General features: G+C 39.5%; 1 protein-coding gene across 1 annotated transcript in view; it reads right to left on the reverse strand.

The window, feature by feature from the left end:
• Window positions 1-22,017, reverse strand: part of LOC122814378 (zinc finger protein 91-like) — a 316,216-nt gene that overhangs the window by 203,370 nt on the left and 90,829 nt on the right. Inside the window, exon 6 of the mRNA XM_044086962.1 lies at window positions 3,864-5,179. Coding sequence (XP_043942897.1) covers window positions 3,864-5,179 — 1,316 coding nt within the window. The remainder of the gene's footprint in view (window positions 1-3,863; window positions 5,180-22,017) is intronic.

Below are 22,017 nucleotides of genomic sequence, written 5' to 3' on the forward strand. Positions count from 1 at the left end.
GTCTATTGCTTTAGATATTATAATCTTCTTCTTCTTTCGGCTTTTCCCGGTTAGGGGTCGCCACAGCGGATCACCTGTCTGCTCATGATTGACAGTGGAGTTTTATAGTGTAGAGTTGCCAGCCTGGTGCCCAACCTTCTACAGAAGGCACACACACACACATGCACTCACACCTAGGGCCAATAGAGTGTCAAATCCCACCTGCAGTATTGTCTTTGTGGGAAGGGAGAAACCGGAGCACCGGAGGAAACCCATGTGACCACAGGGAGGACATGCAGACTCCACACAGAAGGCACCCCAGCCAAGGATCGAACTGGAGAACCTCTTGCTGTGAGGTGACAATGCTAACCACTGCACCACCGTGGCCGTCCTGTCTAACACTTGTATAGAAGAAGAAGAAGAAGACAATGTGTTTTTAAACTGCATCAGAAGATGTTTTTAATTTAACTTAACTGATTAATTGTGATAACAGATTGGTCTTATTTAAGGAATGTGTTTTAGCTGTTGGATGTTCTGATGAAGTCCATGATTAGGGGCAAAAGAGCTTAACGTTTTATTAAAAGTTGGATTTATGAATTATCTTATTTGTGGTTGGTGATTGCTATTTTCACTACATTCCATTGTTTCCTGCATTTAGCATTAAGTTTTGGTTAATTAAAATGATATTATGGCCAAAAATGCTAAACATTTTACAGGCAATTCTTCCATATAAATAAACAGCAAAATAAAAAAAATACTAATGGCCTTCTTGTGATGCTAGCTAAACCTATAATAGCATATGAGATCATGCTAAAACATCAAGAAATGAAGTGCTAAAATGTTCAAATACAGAGACATACCCATTGGTTTCTGCAGTTAAAACATTGCTGTATTGGATTGATAACTCTTATGAAAGTTAGTGGAAAATATGTGAATATAGCTGTGAAAGTAAAGTTCATTCTTGAGATTTAAGCCAGCTGCTTTAGAAATATTAGATAAATGCTATGGGTTTTGAAGATCTATATTAACAATAATGATATAAAGACTACTAATTCACACTATATCAAAACTTTATTAAATGCCTCAGAAAATTTATTAGATATCCATAATTTATAAAATATTTTTATGACCTTTCCTACAGCATACACATCAAATTACTTAGACAGCACAGACGTATATAACATGTTAAAACTAAGGAGACACTAACTTTATATTGTGGTCCAATTGTTTCAAAGGGCATGCTGTTACAGCATTATGCAAAATTATAATGTATACCATACAAGTTTTGTTACAATTAAAAAAATGACAAAAGTCAGATAAAAATCATACAAATTTCTGAGAAAGAAAAAAGCACTAGTATCTCGCTTCTAGAATACTTCTAATTTATAATCAAAGGAGAAAATAATACTAAAACTTATCTGCACAGATTATGTAAAATAATTTTAATGACACAGATATTACTTAAATCAATGTGATTTACATGAGGCAAATGACTGCAATAATAATAATAATAAACATATTTCAGAATGGTTACTCAAATGTTCATTTGTTTGTCCTGGAAAATGTTTATGTGGAAATAGTTGCATAAAATGTAAATAACACACTTTTAACAAAATTTATGGAAATAATGAATTAGACTGCTGCAAAGCTAAAAAAATACACAAATGCAGATCAGTAACCGTTTTTTATTATTGCAAATTAAACAAGTGTCAGAATGATATACAGATATTTTTCTGCATTGCAGTTACACAATTACAAATTAACAAGAACTTTTGCTACTCATCAATTCTCCAATTTCTTGCATCAAAACATTAGAACACCCACTGGTATGGGGACTCCTAGCTATACCTAGGAAACTAATCACATAAAGATGAAGAAAGATGTCTCTCCATTTTGAACATTTTCTTGAGTTAGCTATGGAAGAATACCAGAATAAAATGAAAATCTTAGAATTAAGAAGTAAAAACAGCAATCCCAAATTTAAATATAAGTAAAGATATATGGAAATTAGAAAGATTTAGAACTGAAAAATATACATAATACTGTACAAGTCAACAAAAGGATAAATAAATACAATTGGGGACAAATAATATGAAGCCACTCTTGCAGTTTATAAATAAAGCAAAGACCTAAACATTATAATTGCTTAGTACTTTTTTTGTATTTTTTTAAGGATAAATTCTTTAAACAGTTAAAGGGCATAGTTATGGGAAATGCAATTATCCCCAGTTACACCAATATTGTTTTAGGGTATTAGGAAAAGAACTTGCCTATAAGTAATCTAGATAAACCATTACTAATGTTTTTTAGAAAACGTAATATTTTAGTAAAAAAAAAAACGGAGGTTACAGAAATAAAAGAACTTTATCCGCAATTAAATGAGAAGTTATCTCAGGGAGAAACTCTCTTTTTCAGCATTACTTGTCAATAGCACCAATACTGATGAATAAGGACCCGTTCAGTACACAAAGAATAAATTATTGGACTTTATTTGATCATGTAGTTTAGATAGTACCATTTGAAATAAAGTTTGTAACAACTGAAAATTTTAATGGCATATCAAACAATTAAAGAACATGATGAGAATCCTGTATTTATCAGGAGCTTACAAAGTATCAATCTGGCATATTCAATTGATGCAAACAGTACGCAAGTTAAGTTATACACCCATACAACAAATACAAACAATGTAGTTATACAGTGAATGTTCCAGCTTTTTATCTGTGAAACTACATAGAGAGGTTATGAAGCACAAGAATATTTTAACTGAACTTTGAAAGACACCATACTGCTGGTTGCACTAACTGCAGTGCATTCGATATAGAACCCACTTTGAGGGCACTTAATATACGAATCTATAAACATGTGTATGCTCATAAAGAAGTAACAAAATGGTTTGTTCAGATATTCCACAACTTGTAACAGTTTTATGAGGATTTTTATTTCAGATAAAATTCATTATTACTTCATTTTCAGTAGTTATTTTGGTTCAAGTTTCCTATGCTTGCCATGTATCAGGCTTATATCATTACTGTGTCCTTCAGTTTGCAGACCTTCAGCCTTAAATATATTACAGCCATAAGATATGCAAATTTTCAGTTCTGTAGTACAATAGAAAACCAGTAATCATATACAGATATTGAAAACCAGCATGTATACAGTTCACTGTCTTGAGTGACATTTCTGGTCTTTTATTTCTGTTATACACTCACCTAAGGCTTATTTTTTTTATTTTCTTTTCTTCGGATTATGTTATCTATTTTAATTGCTTTTTTTCTTTAAGCATTAGCATGTCTGTTGATAATGTTACTACTTCTGAGTAAATTTTCTTATCTCTCCAAAAATGCTTCTAATTGATATGATGAAGAATCACATCTTAGTCTTGTTTTTTTCATGGCATAGACCTTTTGATAGATTTTCATTGAATGACTTTACAAATATGTTTGCAGTTCCATAACTGCAGACCTACACGTAAAATCAATTTCAATTTCAAGGAAGCTTGTGCCTTTTTCATATTGAGGAAAACATAAACTCACCACACACTGATTTTTTTAAATACCAGTCGATAGGTATAAAACAGTTCTATTATATCCTTCACCTACCCGATCCAGTTATAACAGACAGGAGATATTGATTTAGAGTTTGAAATTTATTCTAAAATGCTATGGTGGTTTTCAATACATCAGTCTTCTGAAATATGACTTTCTTTTTATTTTTTCTAAATGTTTTGGGTTTGTAATGCCATGACCACAATGGGCTCCACTCCTGAGTCAGGGTATAGTCAGGAGTAAATTAAATTAGTATTGCTTCAGTCTCTGATGTTTGCCAAGAGTGCTCCTCTCAACACCCACAATGTAGCCACAACAGCTGACTTCTGCAGTTTATTTGGAGTTATATGCATCAGTAGTATTTTTAAGTACTTTTGTTACTTCTATGTGGAGGATCTGATGCTGCCGAAGACTACTGAGACGCGTGAAACATTTACTGCATTCAGAACATTTATATGGTTTCTCTCCAGCATGAACAACACTGTGCTGGCGCAGATCATTGAGGTGTGGGAAACATTTACTGCATTCGGGACATTTATGTGGTTTTTCACCTGTGTGAAAGGTATAATGCCTTTGAAGATTACTGAGACGTGTGAAACACTTAGTGCATTCAGTACATTTATATGGTTTAGTACCTGTGTGAGAGCTCTGATGGTGTTTTAAGTGACCCCTTTGTGTAAAGCACTTATTGCACTCAGCACACTTATATGGTTTTTCGCCTGTGTGAATGACATAATGCTGTCGAAGATTACTGAGAAATGTGAAACATTTATTGCATTTATCACATTTATAAGGTTTCTCACCCGTGTGAATAGCATAATGCTGTTGAAGGCTGTTAAGATACGTGAAGCACTTACCACATTCAGCACACTTATGGGGTGTATTTCCTGTGTGAATGGTAAGATGCTGTCGGAGATTCCTGAGGCGTGTGAAACATTTACTGCATTCAGTACATTTAAATGGTTTTTGTCCTGTATGAATGGCATGATGCTGTTGAAGGCTACTGAGATACGTGAAACACTTACTGCACTCAGTACATTTATATGGTTTGTTCCCTGTGTGAGAGTACTGATGGTGTATTAGGTGTCCCTTCTGTGTAAAACACTTCTCACATTCAGCACATTTATATGGCTTTTCTCCTGTGTGAATGGCTTGGTGCTTTCGAAAATTACCAAGAAATGTGAAACATTTACTACATTCTGCACATTTATAGGGTTTATTCCCTGTGTGAATGGCATAGTGAGTTTTAAGCCTACTGAGATATTTGAAGTCTTTACTGCATTCTGTACATTTATAGAGTTTCTTCTCTGTGTGAGTTCTTGTGTCAGATTCAGAGCTCTTGCTGTTGGTACACTCTGAGTGAACCTGTTGTGCAGAGATAAGATTATGTTTGTCATTGTCCTTCACTGCCTGAACACACTGCTGCAGATTCTCTGTTAGGCAATTTAATTCAGGCTCTCCATGACCACATTTGGAAATTTCATTGCAGCTATGTCCCAAATTAACCTGTGGTACAGGACTGGAATGAAGCTTGTCGTAACTCCTCAAAGGTTGAGAATGGTTCGTAAGCTTCTTTCTTTGGTGCTGCAACTGGGGTTTCCCAACTAATGACTGCTGACTGTGACTCATTCCGCAATCTGTCCTTAGGGTACCTAAAACAGATTATTCAATAGTAATTTGTTACAATAATAAAACAAACATTTTCAATATATTCATTACAACAGCATGTATGCAAGTTTAGCCATTTAAGATTTGTTTGATTTGTTCGTAATTTGTTTTACTTTTGCAATAATATTTAATTCTGTCTCATTTACTAAGCTTTACACAAGTAAACATTTACAAGTGACTGTCGATGCAAAGACATTACATATCTTACTGCATAATCTTCATGGTTCTATACATTTAGCAATCAATATGATCAAGTTTTAATATTTTATCTGCAATGCTAATAATTTATTTCTCTCATTTTACAGGGGACTCTCTGCCATTAGGAAATCATATCCTAACACAATCTTTTCTATTCCATCTCACCAAAAGCATACTTAAGCTTTTGACAGTGAGTACTAGATACATTTTACCCATCTGCCATTTTATTTATTTTTACATTTGATTACTGGGAAAGTCTGACTCGACGGAATGTCCAGTTTCAGCAGAGGCCCGGGGAGAAAAGCTCCACATAGAACAAAACATTACAAATACAGAATCTCCCTAGGGTTAATTCTGAAACAAGAAGCCCTTTGTGAAGAGCCACTCAATATGACTGGGTATTTTTTAAAAACTTTCCGAGTTTCAAAGAAAGTACAGTTGTGTAAACCTACCATAAATGTAGATGTTCGAGTGTCTTCACTGTTGCAGTCATGACTGTAGGGTTCTCCCCTGCCGGCAGGCAGCCCCAGGTCGGCCAGAATCCCAAAGTCTGGGTCAGGCGTCGGCTGTTCAACCATGCTCCCTGACGTCAGAGCGCCAGGAGTACAAAGCTGACAGCCGACGCTATCGTCTCCAGTTTTTCTTGCCCCAGATGTCAGGAGTCCCAAAATGAAAAAGGTCCCATAACCTTTGCAAATACACCTCAGAAGAATGGTGAAAAAAAAAAAAAGGAAATACACAAAAGTAAAAATAAGAGGGGACAGGAGGGAGGGAAACCCAGACTGCAACAGTGAAGACACTTGAACATCTACATTTATGGTAGGTGTACACAACTGTACTATGTTCATCATGTTTCACTGTTGCAGTCATGACTGTAGGGTAGAATCCCAAAGCTGAAAGAAAGGGAGGTGGTCATAAAGAGGAAGGGGCGGCTAAAAGGCCCTGCAAGACTGCAGAGGCAAAGCCTGCCCTAGACTTAGAGTAAAGAGGTAGATTGTAGTGCTTAGAAAATGTATGCACTGAACTCCAAGTTGCAGCTTCCAAAATATCCTTGGTAGGAACTCCCCTGAGGAAGGCCACAGAAGTGGCAGCAGCTCTGGTGGAATGAGTCCGTATACTGCCTGGGATTTGCTTTCCATGGTGAGAATAACAAAATCTGATTCCATGAGCAATCCATTTAGAAATGGTCTGTTTTGAAATGGCTTTACCTTGGGAACTGGAAGCATAAGAAACAAACAATTGTTCTGATTTTCTGATGTCCTTGGTTCTGTTCAGGTAAAAACGTAGCTGTCTGTGTACATCCAAGGAATGTAAGATCCTTTCCCCTTTATTTTGAGGAGTGGGGAAAAGGTTGGCAAGTGTATAGTTTGATTTAAAGCCACTTTGGAAACCACCTTAGGCATGAAGGTAGGATTAGTCCTCAAAGATACCCTGTCTTGATGAAAAATAATATATGGTTCCACAGCCATTAGAGCTTGTAACTCTGAAACCCACCTGGCAGAGGTTAGGGCTAACAGGATGGCTGTCTTCCAAGATAAAAACATGATGTCAGAAGAAGCAGCAGGCTCAAAAGGAGGCAAGGTTAGTTTTTCCAAAACATAGTTGAGATCCCAAGCAGGAATAGGAGGAGATCTAGGAGGTCTTAAGTTCTTAGCTCCTCTGAGAAACTGTCGCATGAGCTGGTGGGAAAAGATGGGAGGGTCTGTATTATAATGAGCAGAAATAGCAGAGGCATGTATTTTAATGGAAGAGAAAGAGAGACCCTTATGTAAGAGATCCGTCAAGTAAAGTAAAATTAAAGTAATGTTGGGAAGAAGAGGATCAGAATCCTGAGCCTGCATCCAGGAACAAAATCTTTTCCATTTTCCTGCATAAGATTTTCTAGTGCTAGGACGTCTGGCTTCTAAAATGACATCCATAACCTGCTTGGGCAGTAAAGAAGAAATCAAAGGCCCTGGATTAACCAGGCCACCAGGCTGAGAGTTCTGACATGAGAGTGTAGAACCTGACCCTGATGTTGGGACAGAAGGTTCGGAGACTGAGGTAAAACACAAGGGGGCTCCAGGCATAGGTTTTTTAGAGTTGGATACCAAAACTGCCGAGGCCAATTTGGAGGCAGCAAGATGATCATCTTGGGCTTGTCCTGTTTTATCGTCAATAAAACCCATGGAAGAAGAGGGAGAGGCGGAAAGGCATATCCCGAGAGGTTCCTCCAACTGAATGACAGGGTGTCCACTCTCCAAGCTTCTGTGTGGAATATCCTGGTGCAAAAAGTCTGAAGCTGATGATTGAAATGGGATGCAAAGAGGTCTATGTGAGGACATCCCCAGACTGCTGTTATCATCCTGAATATTTTGGTGTCCAGCATCCACTCATGTGGATCCGAAAGATGTCTGCTCAGACTATCTGCCAGGAAGTTTTGTTTCCCTGGTAGAAACTGAGCTTGAAGATCCAGATTGCAATATAGAGCTGTGTCCCATAGATCCATGGCTAGTCTGCAAAGGGGGTAGGAATGAGATCCCCCTTGCTTGTTTATGTACCACATAACTGTGGTGTTGTCTGTCCGTATTAACAGTTGCCCTGGTTGTAAAAGATTCCTGAAGGCCAATAGAGCTTTCTGAACGGCTAACATTTCCTTTAAATTGATATGCAGGTGCTTCTGATCCTTTGTCCAAAGGCCCTGCAAACAAGTGCCCTGAAAATGGGCTCCCCAAGCATAATCCGAGGCATCCGTGGTTAGAATATGAGAGGCAGGAGGCAGACGGAAGGGCTTCCCTTTGTTTAGAGCACATGCCCTGGACCACCAAAGAAATTCCTTTTGAAGGCAAGGAAGAACGGAGATCAGTATGTCTAAACTGTGGCAGTGCTGAGACCATACACTTTTTAGGTACCACTGTATTTTCCTCATGTGTAGTCTTGCATATGGTACGAGGAGGATGCAGGAGGCCATGTAACCCAAAGCCTGCAGGAATTTCCTTGCAGATAGATGAGTTAAAGTTGCCAAGGTTCTGAAAGTTGAAGCCAGCTGTAACTGTTTTTCGGATGTCAGAAATGCCATCTGGGTTGTAGTGTTTAGAAGTACACCCAGAAAAGTTATCTGTTGTGATGGTGTCATATTTGACTTTTTTATGTTTACAGAGAATCCCAGGAACTTGAGGAGGTTCTGTACAAATTCTAGATGCTGGAGTAAGACATCCTTGCTGTCTGCCTGAATTAGACAATCATCCAGATAAGGGTAAATTTGAATTCCCTTGAGTCTGCAGTAAGCTACTACTGGAGCCAGGCATTTGGTGAAGACCCTGGGCGCAGTAGATAATCCAAAGGGCAGCGCAGAGAATTGAAAGTGCCTCGATCCGGCTTTGAACCTGAGGTATTTTCTGCGATCCTGCCTGATGGGAATGTGTAAATATGCCTCCTTTAAATCCAAAGTTACCATCCATGCATTTTTGGACAGCATTGGAAGTAGCTGCTGTAGAGTAAGCATCTTGAATTTTGGAATTTCTAGAAAGGTGTTCAAGTCCGACAGATCCAGAATGGGTCTCCATGAGTTTTGCTTCCTTGGGACTAGAAAGAGCCTTGAATAAAACCCTTTTCCCATCTCTGAAAGAGGAACCAGTTCTATGGCATTCATAGCCAAAAGAGCTTCCACCTGGTTTAAGGCCTCCGTCCATTGATGTTTTGGAAGGTCTGGCCATCCACTTGGCCTTGGCAAGGTATGAAAATGGAATTTGTAACCTCTTAAAACCACATCCAAAACCCATTTGTCTTGGGTTATTTGAGTCCAATTTTGATAAAAGAGAGAGTTTTCCTCCAAGAGGGGCTTCCAGGGAAGAAGTTCCTGTAGCCCCACAGAGGGAGTCATTGAGTTTGTTTCCTTTGAGATTGTGACCTGTCCTCTCCTCCCCTAGGGGTGGAAGCAGTCCACTGTCTTGGTCTATAAGCAGCTTGTGATTGAGGCCTCCCTCTGGAACGTCTGTATCTACCCCTCTGAGGCCTGTCTGAAGTGGGAAAGGACCAATTTTTTGAAGGCCAATTCCTGCTAAATCTAGGAGGCTGTACTTGTAAGAAATCTTTAACTGTTTGCATGGATTTCGCCTTATCCTCCATCTTTTTAATCACCTCTTCAGCTTTCGATCCAAACAAAACATTAGGCTGAACAGGAGCATCCAATAATTTTGCCTTTACCTGTTCAGGTAAATTTTGTTCCTTTAGCCATGCATGCCTCCTAATGACTGTGCCAGAGGCTGCAGCCCTACAAGAAGCCTCCAAGGCATCAAAACCACAGTGTAAACCATGCTTTCCAACCTGTTCAGTGGCATGCAATAAGTCATGTAATTCCTTATCATCTGCACAGGCAGAAATGGAAGTAAGCTTTTGTTTTAAGACAGACAATAGAAATTGCTGGTATTTAAACATATGAAACTGACAGTTTAAAGCCCTAATGGACAAAGTAGCAGAAGTGTACACCTTTTTGTCCCATCTTTCTAAGGATCGAGAATCCTTTTCAGTAGGAGTAGGATTTTTGGCAGAAGCGGCCTTAGCTCCCTTAGGACCCTGTGAAATGGTTTCAGGGTCAGCAGAAGTGTTGTTGTATAAAAACTGATGGGAATCAGGAACCCTGTAATATCTATCAGGCTTCACAGGAGCAGGAGGAAAAGAGTCAGGGGTTAAGTTAGCCTCCGAAAAGGCATCATCCACAATATCCAAAACAGGAGGAATAGCCAGGGGTCTATGTTGGGGAAGAAGAAGAAATTCCCTCAGCCTTTTCTTGGATTCCGAATACTCCTGTCCTTCCCAGTGGAAATGTTCCCTCATTTCATGCAAAGTTTCCCCAAAAGAGAAATCCTCAGTGGGAGAAGCTGAAGGAATGGATTCTTCAGCATCAGAATTCTCATAAGGAGGTAAAGAATATTCCTGATCAGAAGAAGAAACTGAGGAAACAGAAGCCTGATCAGAGGAATCATAAGAAACATCCTGCCTTGGCCTTTTGTCTGAAGGGGGATGAGAACCCCTAATCATAGTAAGTAAATCCTCCGCCATCTTGAGTAACTGTTTCTGTGACTTGGGAGCCGGTTCAGAAGAAGCCTGTGTAGAAGTCTTTGATTTTGATGGAGTCTTTGCCTTTGTCTTTGGCTTTGCCTTTATTAGTAGCTGAGTAGGCCTGAAAACCCCTTCAGAAGCCGGTACCTGCACAGCGGCTCCGGACCCATCCGAAGGAGCATTGTCCGAAGGTCCTGCAACAGAAATATTTAAAGGCCTGGTTGGCTCCTCATGAGAGTCCGTTTCGGCCGTCGGTTCTGAAATGGCTGACGACAGGGGCTGCAAAAGCGCCTCACTGACGATGGCCGAACCTGAAGCTGGCTCCGCTTGTGCGCTATCATCAGATTTGGACCTCAGAGGCCTGTCTTTATCCTTGCGACGTTTGTGAACTCCGGTAGCCGGGACCATATCCGACGACATTTTGTAGTTAAAGCGCCTACCGAAGTAATGAAAAGCAAAATCGTACCTTCGCTTAATTGTACGTTGATTGAATCTAGCACAAAACCGACAACTAGCTACATCGTGGTCAGGGCCCAAGCAAGGAATACAGTAAGAATGAAAATCCTGATGAGGTATTTGCTTCCCACATGAAATACAATTATTAACTTTTTCCTGACATCGGAGTGGAGCAAGAAAAAAGTTTCCCCAACGGGGTACTTAGCTTTGAGTGGAGAAGAAAGTCTTCGGACCGAAGTATATCAGTAAAATTCATCAGGAGTCCGCCAACCGGCAATTGCGTACTGCTATCACCGCACGGCAAGAAAGACTGGAGAAGATGGCGTCGGCTGTCAGCTTTGTACTCCTGGCGCTCTGACATCAGGGAGCATGGTTGAACAGCCGACGCCGGACCTAGACTTTGGGATTCTGGCCGACCTGGGGCTGCCTGCCGGCAGGGGAGAACCCTACAGTCATGACTGCAACAGTGAAACACGATGAACATCGGTGCATTGTGGCTATACAGGCACTTAAACTGGATGTTTTTGCCCTTAAGTGCAGTTACAATAACTACAATAATATTTAATTCAGAAGTATACCTAGTCACATTCTCCAAAGTTAGAAACTTAAAAAAAAAAATCAGTCATGTACAGCACTGCTTGGTACATTGCTGCTTATCTCTGAGCACCCCACTTTCTATATTGCACCTAATAATCTTTATACCCTACTTGTCACTCATAACAATAAATCAGTACAGTTCAGACAGCCACACATAGATCAATGCTCTTTACCTTACTGGGCCAAAAAAGAAATTGTGGCTGATCCTCGACCTAGAAAATACAAAACATAAGATCCCCATGTATACTTTTATCCTATCTATATCCCACACCACCAGACACTAATGTTATAGTATGTTCATACTTTTATACTAATCCAGTAGTATGTTAACATTGCAGGAGTAGCCAACATGCCCTAAAAATTAGAAACCCTGAAGTAAGCAAATAGTTCAAAAGATGGTGGTAGGAAGCAGTAGTGCAGAAAGGGTAGGGTGAAGGGGGCAATTTCCACTGGACAGAAAGTGTTAGAGGGTACAACTGTGAGTACTGAAATGTTGGTTCAGAAGTGTTTTTTTTTTTTTTTTGCTATTCTATTGTACAGTTTTGGCTGTAAGGAAACCAATGGCCAAAGAGCCACTCAGCCTCCTACAATTGCAGCCAAAGTCCTTTAATTATTTGTTCTTTGACTGAACAGCTAAGGAGGGCATGATTATCACTGTGAGGAAGCCAATGGAACAATTAGCTTCCAACAGTCACATCCTAGCTGAAGTATTTTTTCTTCTTCAAGAGTTTGGGGTTGGGGCACGCAGAGAAGCTGATGAATGGGGTGGGACCTTTGGAGACTGGCATTAGGCGAGTTATCTATGGCTCTGGTAGGAAGCGGAGTTAATATAACAGAGTAAATGAAAATGTTATTAGCTTATATTATGTTACAGGGAGGGAAATGGAGAGAAGCTGGTGAAAGAGGAAGAAAAGAGAAGCAAAGAAGGAACAGAGAGGCCTGATATGTAATGTTTGTTTAACATACTGATAACTTTGCAGTCAGTGATTCCTGTGATGAATTTCAGCAATCTTCATAATTCATCAATCTGAAATTTGAAAGTTACTAGGATTTTACATTGTCTTGTATAGGCAAAGCTTCTTCCATTGGCTAGGGAGGTACTGGGTGATGAATTTATCCCTGAATTAGGAGTTCTTGATATTTTGGTGCAAAACGGAGTGCTAGGAATAGGGATTACCTCGGGACTTTTTCTTTACAAGGAAAAAGAGGTTGCATAGAGCAGAGTGTGATACAGCTTAAAATGCATGCTACAGATTAGTTTGCAAGAGCCTATAAGCCAGAGAAAATAAGGGCAGATTTTTAGTTTATTCAAATAACAGTGTCACTTTAAACAAATTATTTTGGTTATAAAATACTGGAGTCTGTCTAGTAGGGAGACTTGTTTAGAGCAATCCATGTGAAATGGAACAATGCATTCTACAATGGGGTGAATGAGGTGGGTTATGATGGCTAGGGATATGGACAATAATCCATGACAGATTAGATGGGGCTATATTAGAAGCTTGAAGAGTCTCTTCATCAAACGCTTAAACACCAACACGTAAAGAGCGAACGCTGGAAACCGCAACAGCCTCTTCAGTGAATTTTTTCCCCTGTGAAAATATTAGCTTGCCCATTATCATAAATTGCCCTCTTCTCCAATGTAGAGCGATCCTGGAGATGGTATATTTAGTTAGGGGTGTGTGGGGGGCACAGCCCCCTACTTGATTAGGGTTTTAAAGTTTGTTTTTGTGTTTACGGCCAAGTGAATTTTTTCCCTAGGAAAAAATTAGCGGAAGTGGACATTTACGGTTTAAAGCTTTCGCTCTTTATGTGCTGCTCCTTACATGTTTGAAGAAAAGACTCCTTGAGCATATAGTACAGACCTGATTAGATGAGACAGGTAGAAGGATTTTCTATCAATACTGAAAATATGTTAATTTAAGGACAGCCATCATCTATGTACATCCCTAAACCTCATATCATGATGACAGTCTTAAGACCAATTTGCATTTATCAAATGTGTCTATGAAATGCTTCGTTGTGTTTAGGGTGAGACCATGATAACAACACCTGTTATTAGTGTGATCAAGGCCTTACCAGAGTATTACTAAATCTGAGAGAGCTGTTCAGATGATTCCTAGCTTGTAGTCATCTGTGAATTTAGTTAGCCAAAGGTTATCATCATCTCTCTCAACTTTAGAAAAATATATTCCAAACAAGAGAGGGCCTAAGATGGAAAAATGAAGCTATCTACATTTTTATTTGATTTCTTGGAGATGGTACCCCTTATTATGATTGTGCTCGGTTGGACAGACATCTAACAATCCAGCAGACTACACAGGAGTTGACATTTAATTGGGTTAGCTTAACTGTGAAGGATGAGTGAGGAGTGGTATAAAATGTTTTGACTATGCCCATACAAGCAGTTTGGATGGAATGTCCCTTAATTCGGGTCTTGGTGACTTTTCAGAGACACTAATGAGATTAAGAAAGTGCAATTAACCTTTCACAAAGTAGAAATATGAAGGGTGTAGAGTCCCCATATCTTAAATGTCCTTAACAATCAATTATATAACAGTTTGCTTAAAGGTTTTAATGATGAGACCAATGAAGTTGGCGGACCTAGAATTTTCTGGATCAGTGGAGGACCTGGCCTTATGGAGTGGGTGACTATAGTATTAATCCTCTGACTGAAGATGTTTAGGAGAGGTTTGGATGACTAATGTTTTAAGCTTCCATTAAGCAGCTGGGCACATTGTATTCATTTATAACCAACATCACCACGTAATCTTTTCATGCTAGACCATCCCAGAAAACGCCACTCCATCAGTTTTATGCAATACCTCACCTACCCATCAGCATCACCAACACAGCAAAAGAAGGCCGGCACTTCACCATAAGCATTAATAGACTGACAGCATAACAAATGAGGTTCTTCAGTACATTTCATTGTGTTTTTGAAGTATGTGCAACACAGCTAGCCAAAACAAATTTTTGTTTTATTTCATACCCTAAACTCTACAAACATATATGTAATCACACTCAACCCTGAAGAGTATCTCCTCAAAAGGGGCAGTCACGGATTATGATATTACAACATAAGCCAGAGGAGTTACATTTTACACAAAGCAAGCCCACTAAGGAGCATCTCCCTCTGTGATTTAACAAATTTCAGTATTTATTGCTAGCAAGTATGCTATAAACTGCTTACCCTTGAAAGTTTAACACAGACCAAGTATGTAACTATTATTACAGCACAGTGTTTCTATCCTGAAACACTAATTAGGCCATTGCTAGTTATATGCATAAAACTGTCATGGATGCCTTTAGTCAAGGCAGAGTCAGTCCATGGACCACAATCACATTACTCATTTTCATAGAATATCTTCTGCCTCTTTGGGAGGAGAACAAGACAGGCTTGGGATGAATTTAAGGTTGCCCATCCAATCATCATTTGTCTTAATGGAAGTGAAGTTATCACCCTGTTTTACATGTAATGGGGACAGATTCCAGAGATAGAAGTATTGTATAATAAAAATGTTCCTCTAGCGTGCCTTATTTATTAGTTGATGGGAATTCAAGTACTTGAGTGTTTGTGAAGCCGTGTGTGTTTTTAAGCTTAAGTTTAGGGGATCAAGTAGGGTGGAGTCTGCAACAACACAGAATGCTAGACATAGACGCTTGTAAATGCCCTCGGGCAGATAGCCTAGTATGAACGTATGAACCTATGAACCTATATATCACCTTGCAGAAGTCTACAAGAGACAGAGTATCAGAATAGAAGAGCTACAAGCTTGTCTTGGTAGCTAAGGGTATTTAGTCTGGTGATCACATTAGTTATTAATCAATATGGGGCACAGTCTTTGTTATTAGTATTGGCAAAATGCATTGTCACTCTCATTTTTTTTTGCACTAGCCACTGAGCCAGACAACTACATCCACTTAATCTGAGCAGTTACTGTGCCCTTGAGGAAGAAGCAAAAATACATGGCTATATGGTTCATTGTCTGCATTTCACAGCAGAGTAAGGGATGGCCTTGTAAATATTAGTTAGCACTCTGTAGTGAATTACTATATTCAGTTCATTTCTCTACTACCTAGTTGTGGTTACCATAAAATGAAGTGGTTAATATGCACAAATCCAGAGCTAATTATCTTTGCTTGCTGACAAATATATATCCAAACGCTACAGAATCTTGTGCTGTGCACACTTGGGGAGAGGGAGACAGATAGAGAGATACGATTAGTGCTTTGACTCCATTATATATCAGAGAAGCAAGAAAGCCTTCACTTATGGTTGCCAACAGTTTTCTGTACAAAGTGTTACTTTTCAAACTTTTACTGTACATCTCATCCGCTGACTGAGACGTTAATTTGCTGTTGCATTTACAGTTGAATGACTGTTTCCCTCAGTGTTTAAGTGTTTTATGCTGCTACAGTAACCTTGTTCTGCCCTCATTATACTTTGTGAATTCAGTACAGTTACAGCCAGTTTTGGCGGATTCTGTAAGCTGTCGGGGAGCTAGTAGTTTGTTATTCCGTGGCAGACGGTAATTTGCTGCTGCTTCTAAGGAGTTGACACTATTGGCTGAAGCTCTAGTTGTTCTTTCACTTTTCTTGCTGGTTTATAAAATGCTGCTTGTTGCTGTCGTTATCCAAAGTCTTCAGAACGATGCACTTCTGTGCATACATGGAGAGAGAGGGAGCTAAAATTTGTATTTTGACAACATTTTACATAAGAGAAACAGGAAAGTGCTTGTTTTCATCTGCACTAATAACTGCTTATTGTTTTCCTCCAAAAAAAGAGCTGTTTTTTAAATGTTTATTCCATTTTTCATTCATTTTACTGAAAAAGTTAATCTGCTGTTCAAATTACAGTTGCCTGACTGTTTAATGTACTGTTAAGTGTCCCTTAGTGTTATAAAAGTATTTTTCTGCTATTAAAGTTGCCTTTCTTCTGTTCTTATCACGCATTGTGAATTTCATCCAATTGCAAACAGTTTTGGCTGAGTTTGTAAGCTGTCTGAGAGGTTCAATTTGGTTACTGCGTATTATACAATGACTAGCCATTAATATTCAAAAACGAGCATGCTGATTGCTCAGCCCTATCAGCATGCCTGTTGTAAATCCGAGCATATACCAATGGAAAAAGGTCCAGTTGCCCAGACTTTTTTCCATTAATGTATGCAATAAAAAGTTTACTTTTATTTCATTTTTTTTAAATAAACTGAAAAAAACTGGAGACTAAAATGAACAGAGATGGCATAGAGAAAAACAAAAACTCCATAGACCAGATGGAGAACCCACTAAAAGTCAAAATTATTATAATTAAATAAACATACCTGATTATCCTTTTATTTCCTCTAACCCATCTCTCCTGTACGTTAATAGCCTTGCAGTTTGTTTCTTTCTTTCCTTTTTTGTTTTTAGTTAAAAAAAAAAAGGCAAGGAGATATTCCCTTCTCTGTTGCTTCTTCACACAGCACAGCTGCACTGCAAAAGCATAGGAATGTAAATCCCATATGCATGCACAGTGCATCAGCAATGCTCTAGGACAGCAAGGGAAAAGTGGAAGACCACCTTTGCACCGTTATACAAAGACATTACTTAAGACAGGATAGTAATTTATTTCTTAAATAATGCCATTGTATAATAGCAATAACAGACTCAGTGGTGTAGTATAGTGACGATTTACACACGGTTGCCTTTGTTTAATCATTCAGGCTTCGCCCTTGTGATTAAACCACACCAACTGTGGGTAAATCTTCAATATACCACACCGACATTATTGGTTCTTGCTGTAGTAGAGCATCATTTGCTGCTATTTCTTGGGAGATAGCATTATGTTCTGGAGCGCTAGCTGATTTTTCATTGGTTCTCTCGTTTTCCTTCTCATTTATATTGCACAGAACTTGGCTATGCTCAGTGCAGTACAAGCCTGTACTTGACAGACACAGGCAGTTTAATTTTCAATTTTGCATTATTACAATCCCAAGGCAGTGCTCCATCCTAAAAAATAAAATAGTCTGTTACAGGACACCCTCTATGTCCCCTAAAAATAAAGTTCCTAAATATAGCTAAAGAACATCCCTTAAGCAAAAAGTGTATCATTCTGGGAGAGTGACTACCACTCAATAAACTGGGATACCTACACTTTAAATGTAGTCTAAAATTTTGTAGATTTAATAAACAAAACTCCATAGACCAGATGGAGAACCCACTAAAAGTCAAAATATCCTAGCCCTGCTTCTTACAAACATTGATTGTATATGTTCCTATTCCTATTATCTCCCTCCCCAGTTAAGTATGATCATAAACTAGTAACCTTTTACCTTTAAAATCTCAAAACCAATGGATGCCCCCACCATTGACCCCAGAAATTATAGGGCCATCATTTTGGCAAGTCTCGCGTGCAGAGTTATGGAACATATCATAGCTGACCTGATTAACTAGTGCATGGAGCATACTGATTATGCTCCGTCTTCATTTTCTTTCGGCTGTTCCCGTTAGGGGTCGCCACAGCAGATCATCTGTTTCCATTTCTTCCTGTCCTCTGCATCTTGCTCTGTCACACCAACCACCTGCATGTCCTCTCTCACCACATCCATAAACGTTATCTTAGGCCTTCCTCTTTTCCTCTTAACTGGCAGCTTCATCCTTAGCATCCTTTTCCCAATATACCCAACATCCCTCCTCAACACATGTCCAAACCAAAGCAATCTCGCCTCTCTGGCTTTGTCTCCCCATCTGTCCAACCTGAACTGACACTCTAATAAACTTATTCCTAATCCTGTCTACCCTCGTCACACCCAGCGGAAATCTTAACATCTTTAACTCTGCCACATCCAGCTCAAACTCCTGCCTTTTTGTCAATGCCACTGTCTCCAACCCATATAACATAGCTGGTCTCACTACCCTCTTGTAGACCTTCCCTTTCACTCTTGCTGGTACTCATCTGTCACAAATCACTCCTGACACTCTTCTCCACCCACTCCATCCTGTCTGTACTCTCTTCTTCACCTCTCTTCCACACTCACCATTATTCTGAACTGTTGATCCCATGTATTTAAACTCATCCACCTTCACCAACTCTACTCCCTGCATCCTCACCATTCCTCTATCCTCCCTCTCATTCACACACATATATTCTGTCTTAGTCCTGCTGACCTTCATTCCTCTTCTCTCTAGAGCATATCTCCATCTCTCCAGGGTCTCTTCCACCTGTTCCCTACTCTCACTACAGATCACAATGTCATCTGCAAACATCATAGTCCACGGGGACTCCTGTCTGATCTCGTCTGTCAACCTGTCCATCACCACTACAAATAAGATAGGGCTCAGAGCTGATCCTTGATGCAATCCCACCTCCACCTTAAATGCATCTGTCACTCCCACTGCAGATCTCACCACTGTCACGCTATCCTTGTACATATCCTGTACCACTCTTCCATACTTCTCTGCCACTCCCGACTTCCTCATACCACACCCCCTCGCTAGGCATCCTGTCTCTAAGTCCACAAAGACACAATGCAACTCCTTCTGACCTTCTCTGTACTTCTCCATCAACACTCTCAGAGCAAACATTGCATCTGTAGTGCTCTTTCCTGGCATGAAACCATACTGCTGATCACTAATCATCACCTCCCTTCTTAACTTTGCTACTAGTACTCTTTCCCATAATTTCATGCTGTGACAGATCAGTTTTATCCCTCTGTAGTTATTACAGCTCTGCACATCACCCTTATTCTTAAAAATTGGTACCAAAACATTTTTCCTCCACTCCTCAAGCATCCTCTCACCTTCCAAGATTTCATTAAACAATCTGGTCAAAAATTCCACTCCCATTTCTCCTAAACACCTTCAAGCTTCCACAGGTATGTCATCTGGACCAACAGCCTTTCCATTCTTCATCAGCTTCATAGCTATCCTTACTTCCTCATTGCTAATCTGTTGCACTTCCTGATTCACTATTCCCACATCATCCAACCTTCTCTCTCTCATTCTCTTCATTCATCAGCCCCTCAAATGCACAAGCCAGTGCATTTCTTCATGCCGGTCCCAAGCCCGGATAAATGGGGAGGGCTGCGTCAGGAAGGGCATCCAGCGTAAAACAATTGCCAAATGAGAAATGTGTAAAACAATGCTGATTATGCTCCAGTATTCAGAAAAAGACATACCAGTTAAGAACCATAGTGATGCGGGACCTGAACTTAACAAATGTTCAGCACCGCCTGCTAAAGCTGTTAAGGTTGGGACTAGCACTTGGCAGTTAAATCTACCTGTACTAACCAGTAAAAGACAGCGGTAGAATAAAATACTTCATTCTGCTTGTGGTCTACATTAATGTGTCCTGACTTCCTGTAATAAACTTAAAAAAATTACCACAAATACAGGATGTATATTTAACTGCATCTTCTGATGGAAACAATATGTTTGTCATTACTTAGTGTTTTCAATCCTCAGTAATTTGTCCGAAAAACAGCGACTATGAGGAACAAGCCAAGTATGTTGTTCTTGTTTCGGCTTTTCCCGGTTAGGGGTCGCTACAGCGGAAGTCCGGTCTGCTCATGATTAGCAGTAGATTTTTACGGTGCCAAGGTGCCAGCCCAACGCAGGAACAAGCCAAGTACATAAGACAAAAATCTTCACATTATGGGAAAAACTGAGCAGCTGACAGGTATGAGAAGGTGAGTGTAAAAAGAAGGGTCTGTGTTACACTATCTTCTTGAAAGCACTCACTAAGTGCTTTATGGCTTTGAAAGCCAGCAAACCACTCAGCATTTTTTTTTTACTTTAACTTGTAGTATATGGAGCAGATAAATGCTCCATGCACTAAAAATAATTATGATTAGGTCGCTGATCCCAATTCATTATTGTTTTTTATCAACATGGATGCCAGGAAATTCATCTCTTCAGCTTTGGCTCTTGAATACACAAGACAGTTAGGAATGGCAAACCAGTCATAAGTCGTCTATATTAAAAACATCACATGAGTCCCACAGCAGTTTGGCTTTGTCAAAGGTAGATCCTGTCTAATGAATTCTCTGAAAGGGTAACACAGGCTGTTAACAGCAGTCATGCTCTAGAAGTAGCATACCTCAACCTGGCCAAAGCATCTGATACGATTTCCTTTCTTATAAGACATTATTTTATTAATTTAACATATTTACAATATATACACATAAAAGAAGGAATTCAACATCACATATTGCTATACAATGACAAGAATACAGTGAACCATCAAGGTAATCTTACACAATTAACACATAAAGAGTTGGTATTTCAAAAGTAACATTTCAAGGTTATTCCAACCACTAAGTCTCAATATGACTTATACATCTTATTCTGATCACTTCTTTTTTCAGTTTTATATAGTACTACTGTTAAATTTAAAAATTCTTTGAGCATAGGAAATAAGTTTGATTTCCAATTTTTATAATAACTTTTCTACCAACTGTCAGGAGGCAGAGAGCTGCATCTGGAAATATTATGTGTATCTATTTTTGTTCCACGTAAACGCCCCTCACTGGTGTCTGTGGTGAGGATTGAGACTCCTTAATCACTGGCCCAGAGGAGGGGCATCACAAAGTCCACCAGGTTGAGTAGGCATTAACTGCTCTTGATGAAACCAAACTGGGTTGGGTCCAGTGTCTGGAGGTTTACTATATCATTACTGATCATTTCCATGGGTTTGCATATGAGACTAGTGAGACTTATGGGTCCAGGGTTTGTAGATGGCTCACCTTTGTCCACAGGGATGACTGTTGCTGTTCTCCAAACACGAAGCATGAAGTCTGTTTGGATGCTACAGTTAAAAAGCAATTCCAAAGGGCCTAATAGGTCATATTTCATGCTATTTGAAAGGCATGATGGGATGCTGTCTGGATCCACTGATGCAGTGTCCTGGGCCTTAGCATTCAGGACCTGATCCCTAGTAATAGCAGGGGGAATTATATTTGATGGTATATCTTGAGGTAAGGTTGAGGGGGAGAGAGGAGTAAAGTTGGAGCTGAATTTTTTGGCCAGTAGGTTTGCTATATCCTTTGGTACAATATAAATTGCTCCATTTAGAATGAGCTGTGCACACAACCGTGTATTGCTTTTGAGGTTGTGGACATAGCTAAAGAATGCCCTATGGTTGCCCTTGGCCTGGGAGGCCAAATTTACCTCAAATTTGACTTTGGTAGACTTTATCTGTCCTCTGAGTTGTTTGTTTAGTTTGATAAGAGCACTTTTATCCTGCTAGGGCTGCACCTTCTAATGTTTGCCATGATTTTCTTCCTTCTGTTATACAGCCTACTGATTTTGTGATTCTACCAGTGTGGCTTGTTTTTTGATTTAGTTCTGTACTTTTCCCTGGTGGCTACAGCTGCCTCTATGCAGCTGCTAATATGCTTGCATAGTGTTTCTGTGAACAGTTCTGCATAGGCAGCAGTGTTCTCGGGTTTATGGGGGCTTGAACTTTTGTTGGGTTATCACTTAATAGCAGGAAATTAGCCTTAGAGTAGTTCCTGAATATTCCAGGGGTAGCTGAGGGTCCAGGTTTTAT

The sequence above is a fragment of the Protopterus annectens genome, chromosome 10.part0, assembly GCF_019279795.1.
Source record: "Protopterus annectens isolate FY-2018-M chromosome 10.part0, PAN1.0, whole genome shotgun sequence".
Lineage (NCBI taxonomy): Eukaryota > Metazoa > Chordata > Ceratodontiformes > Protopteridae > Protopterus > Protopterus annectens.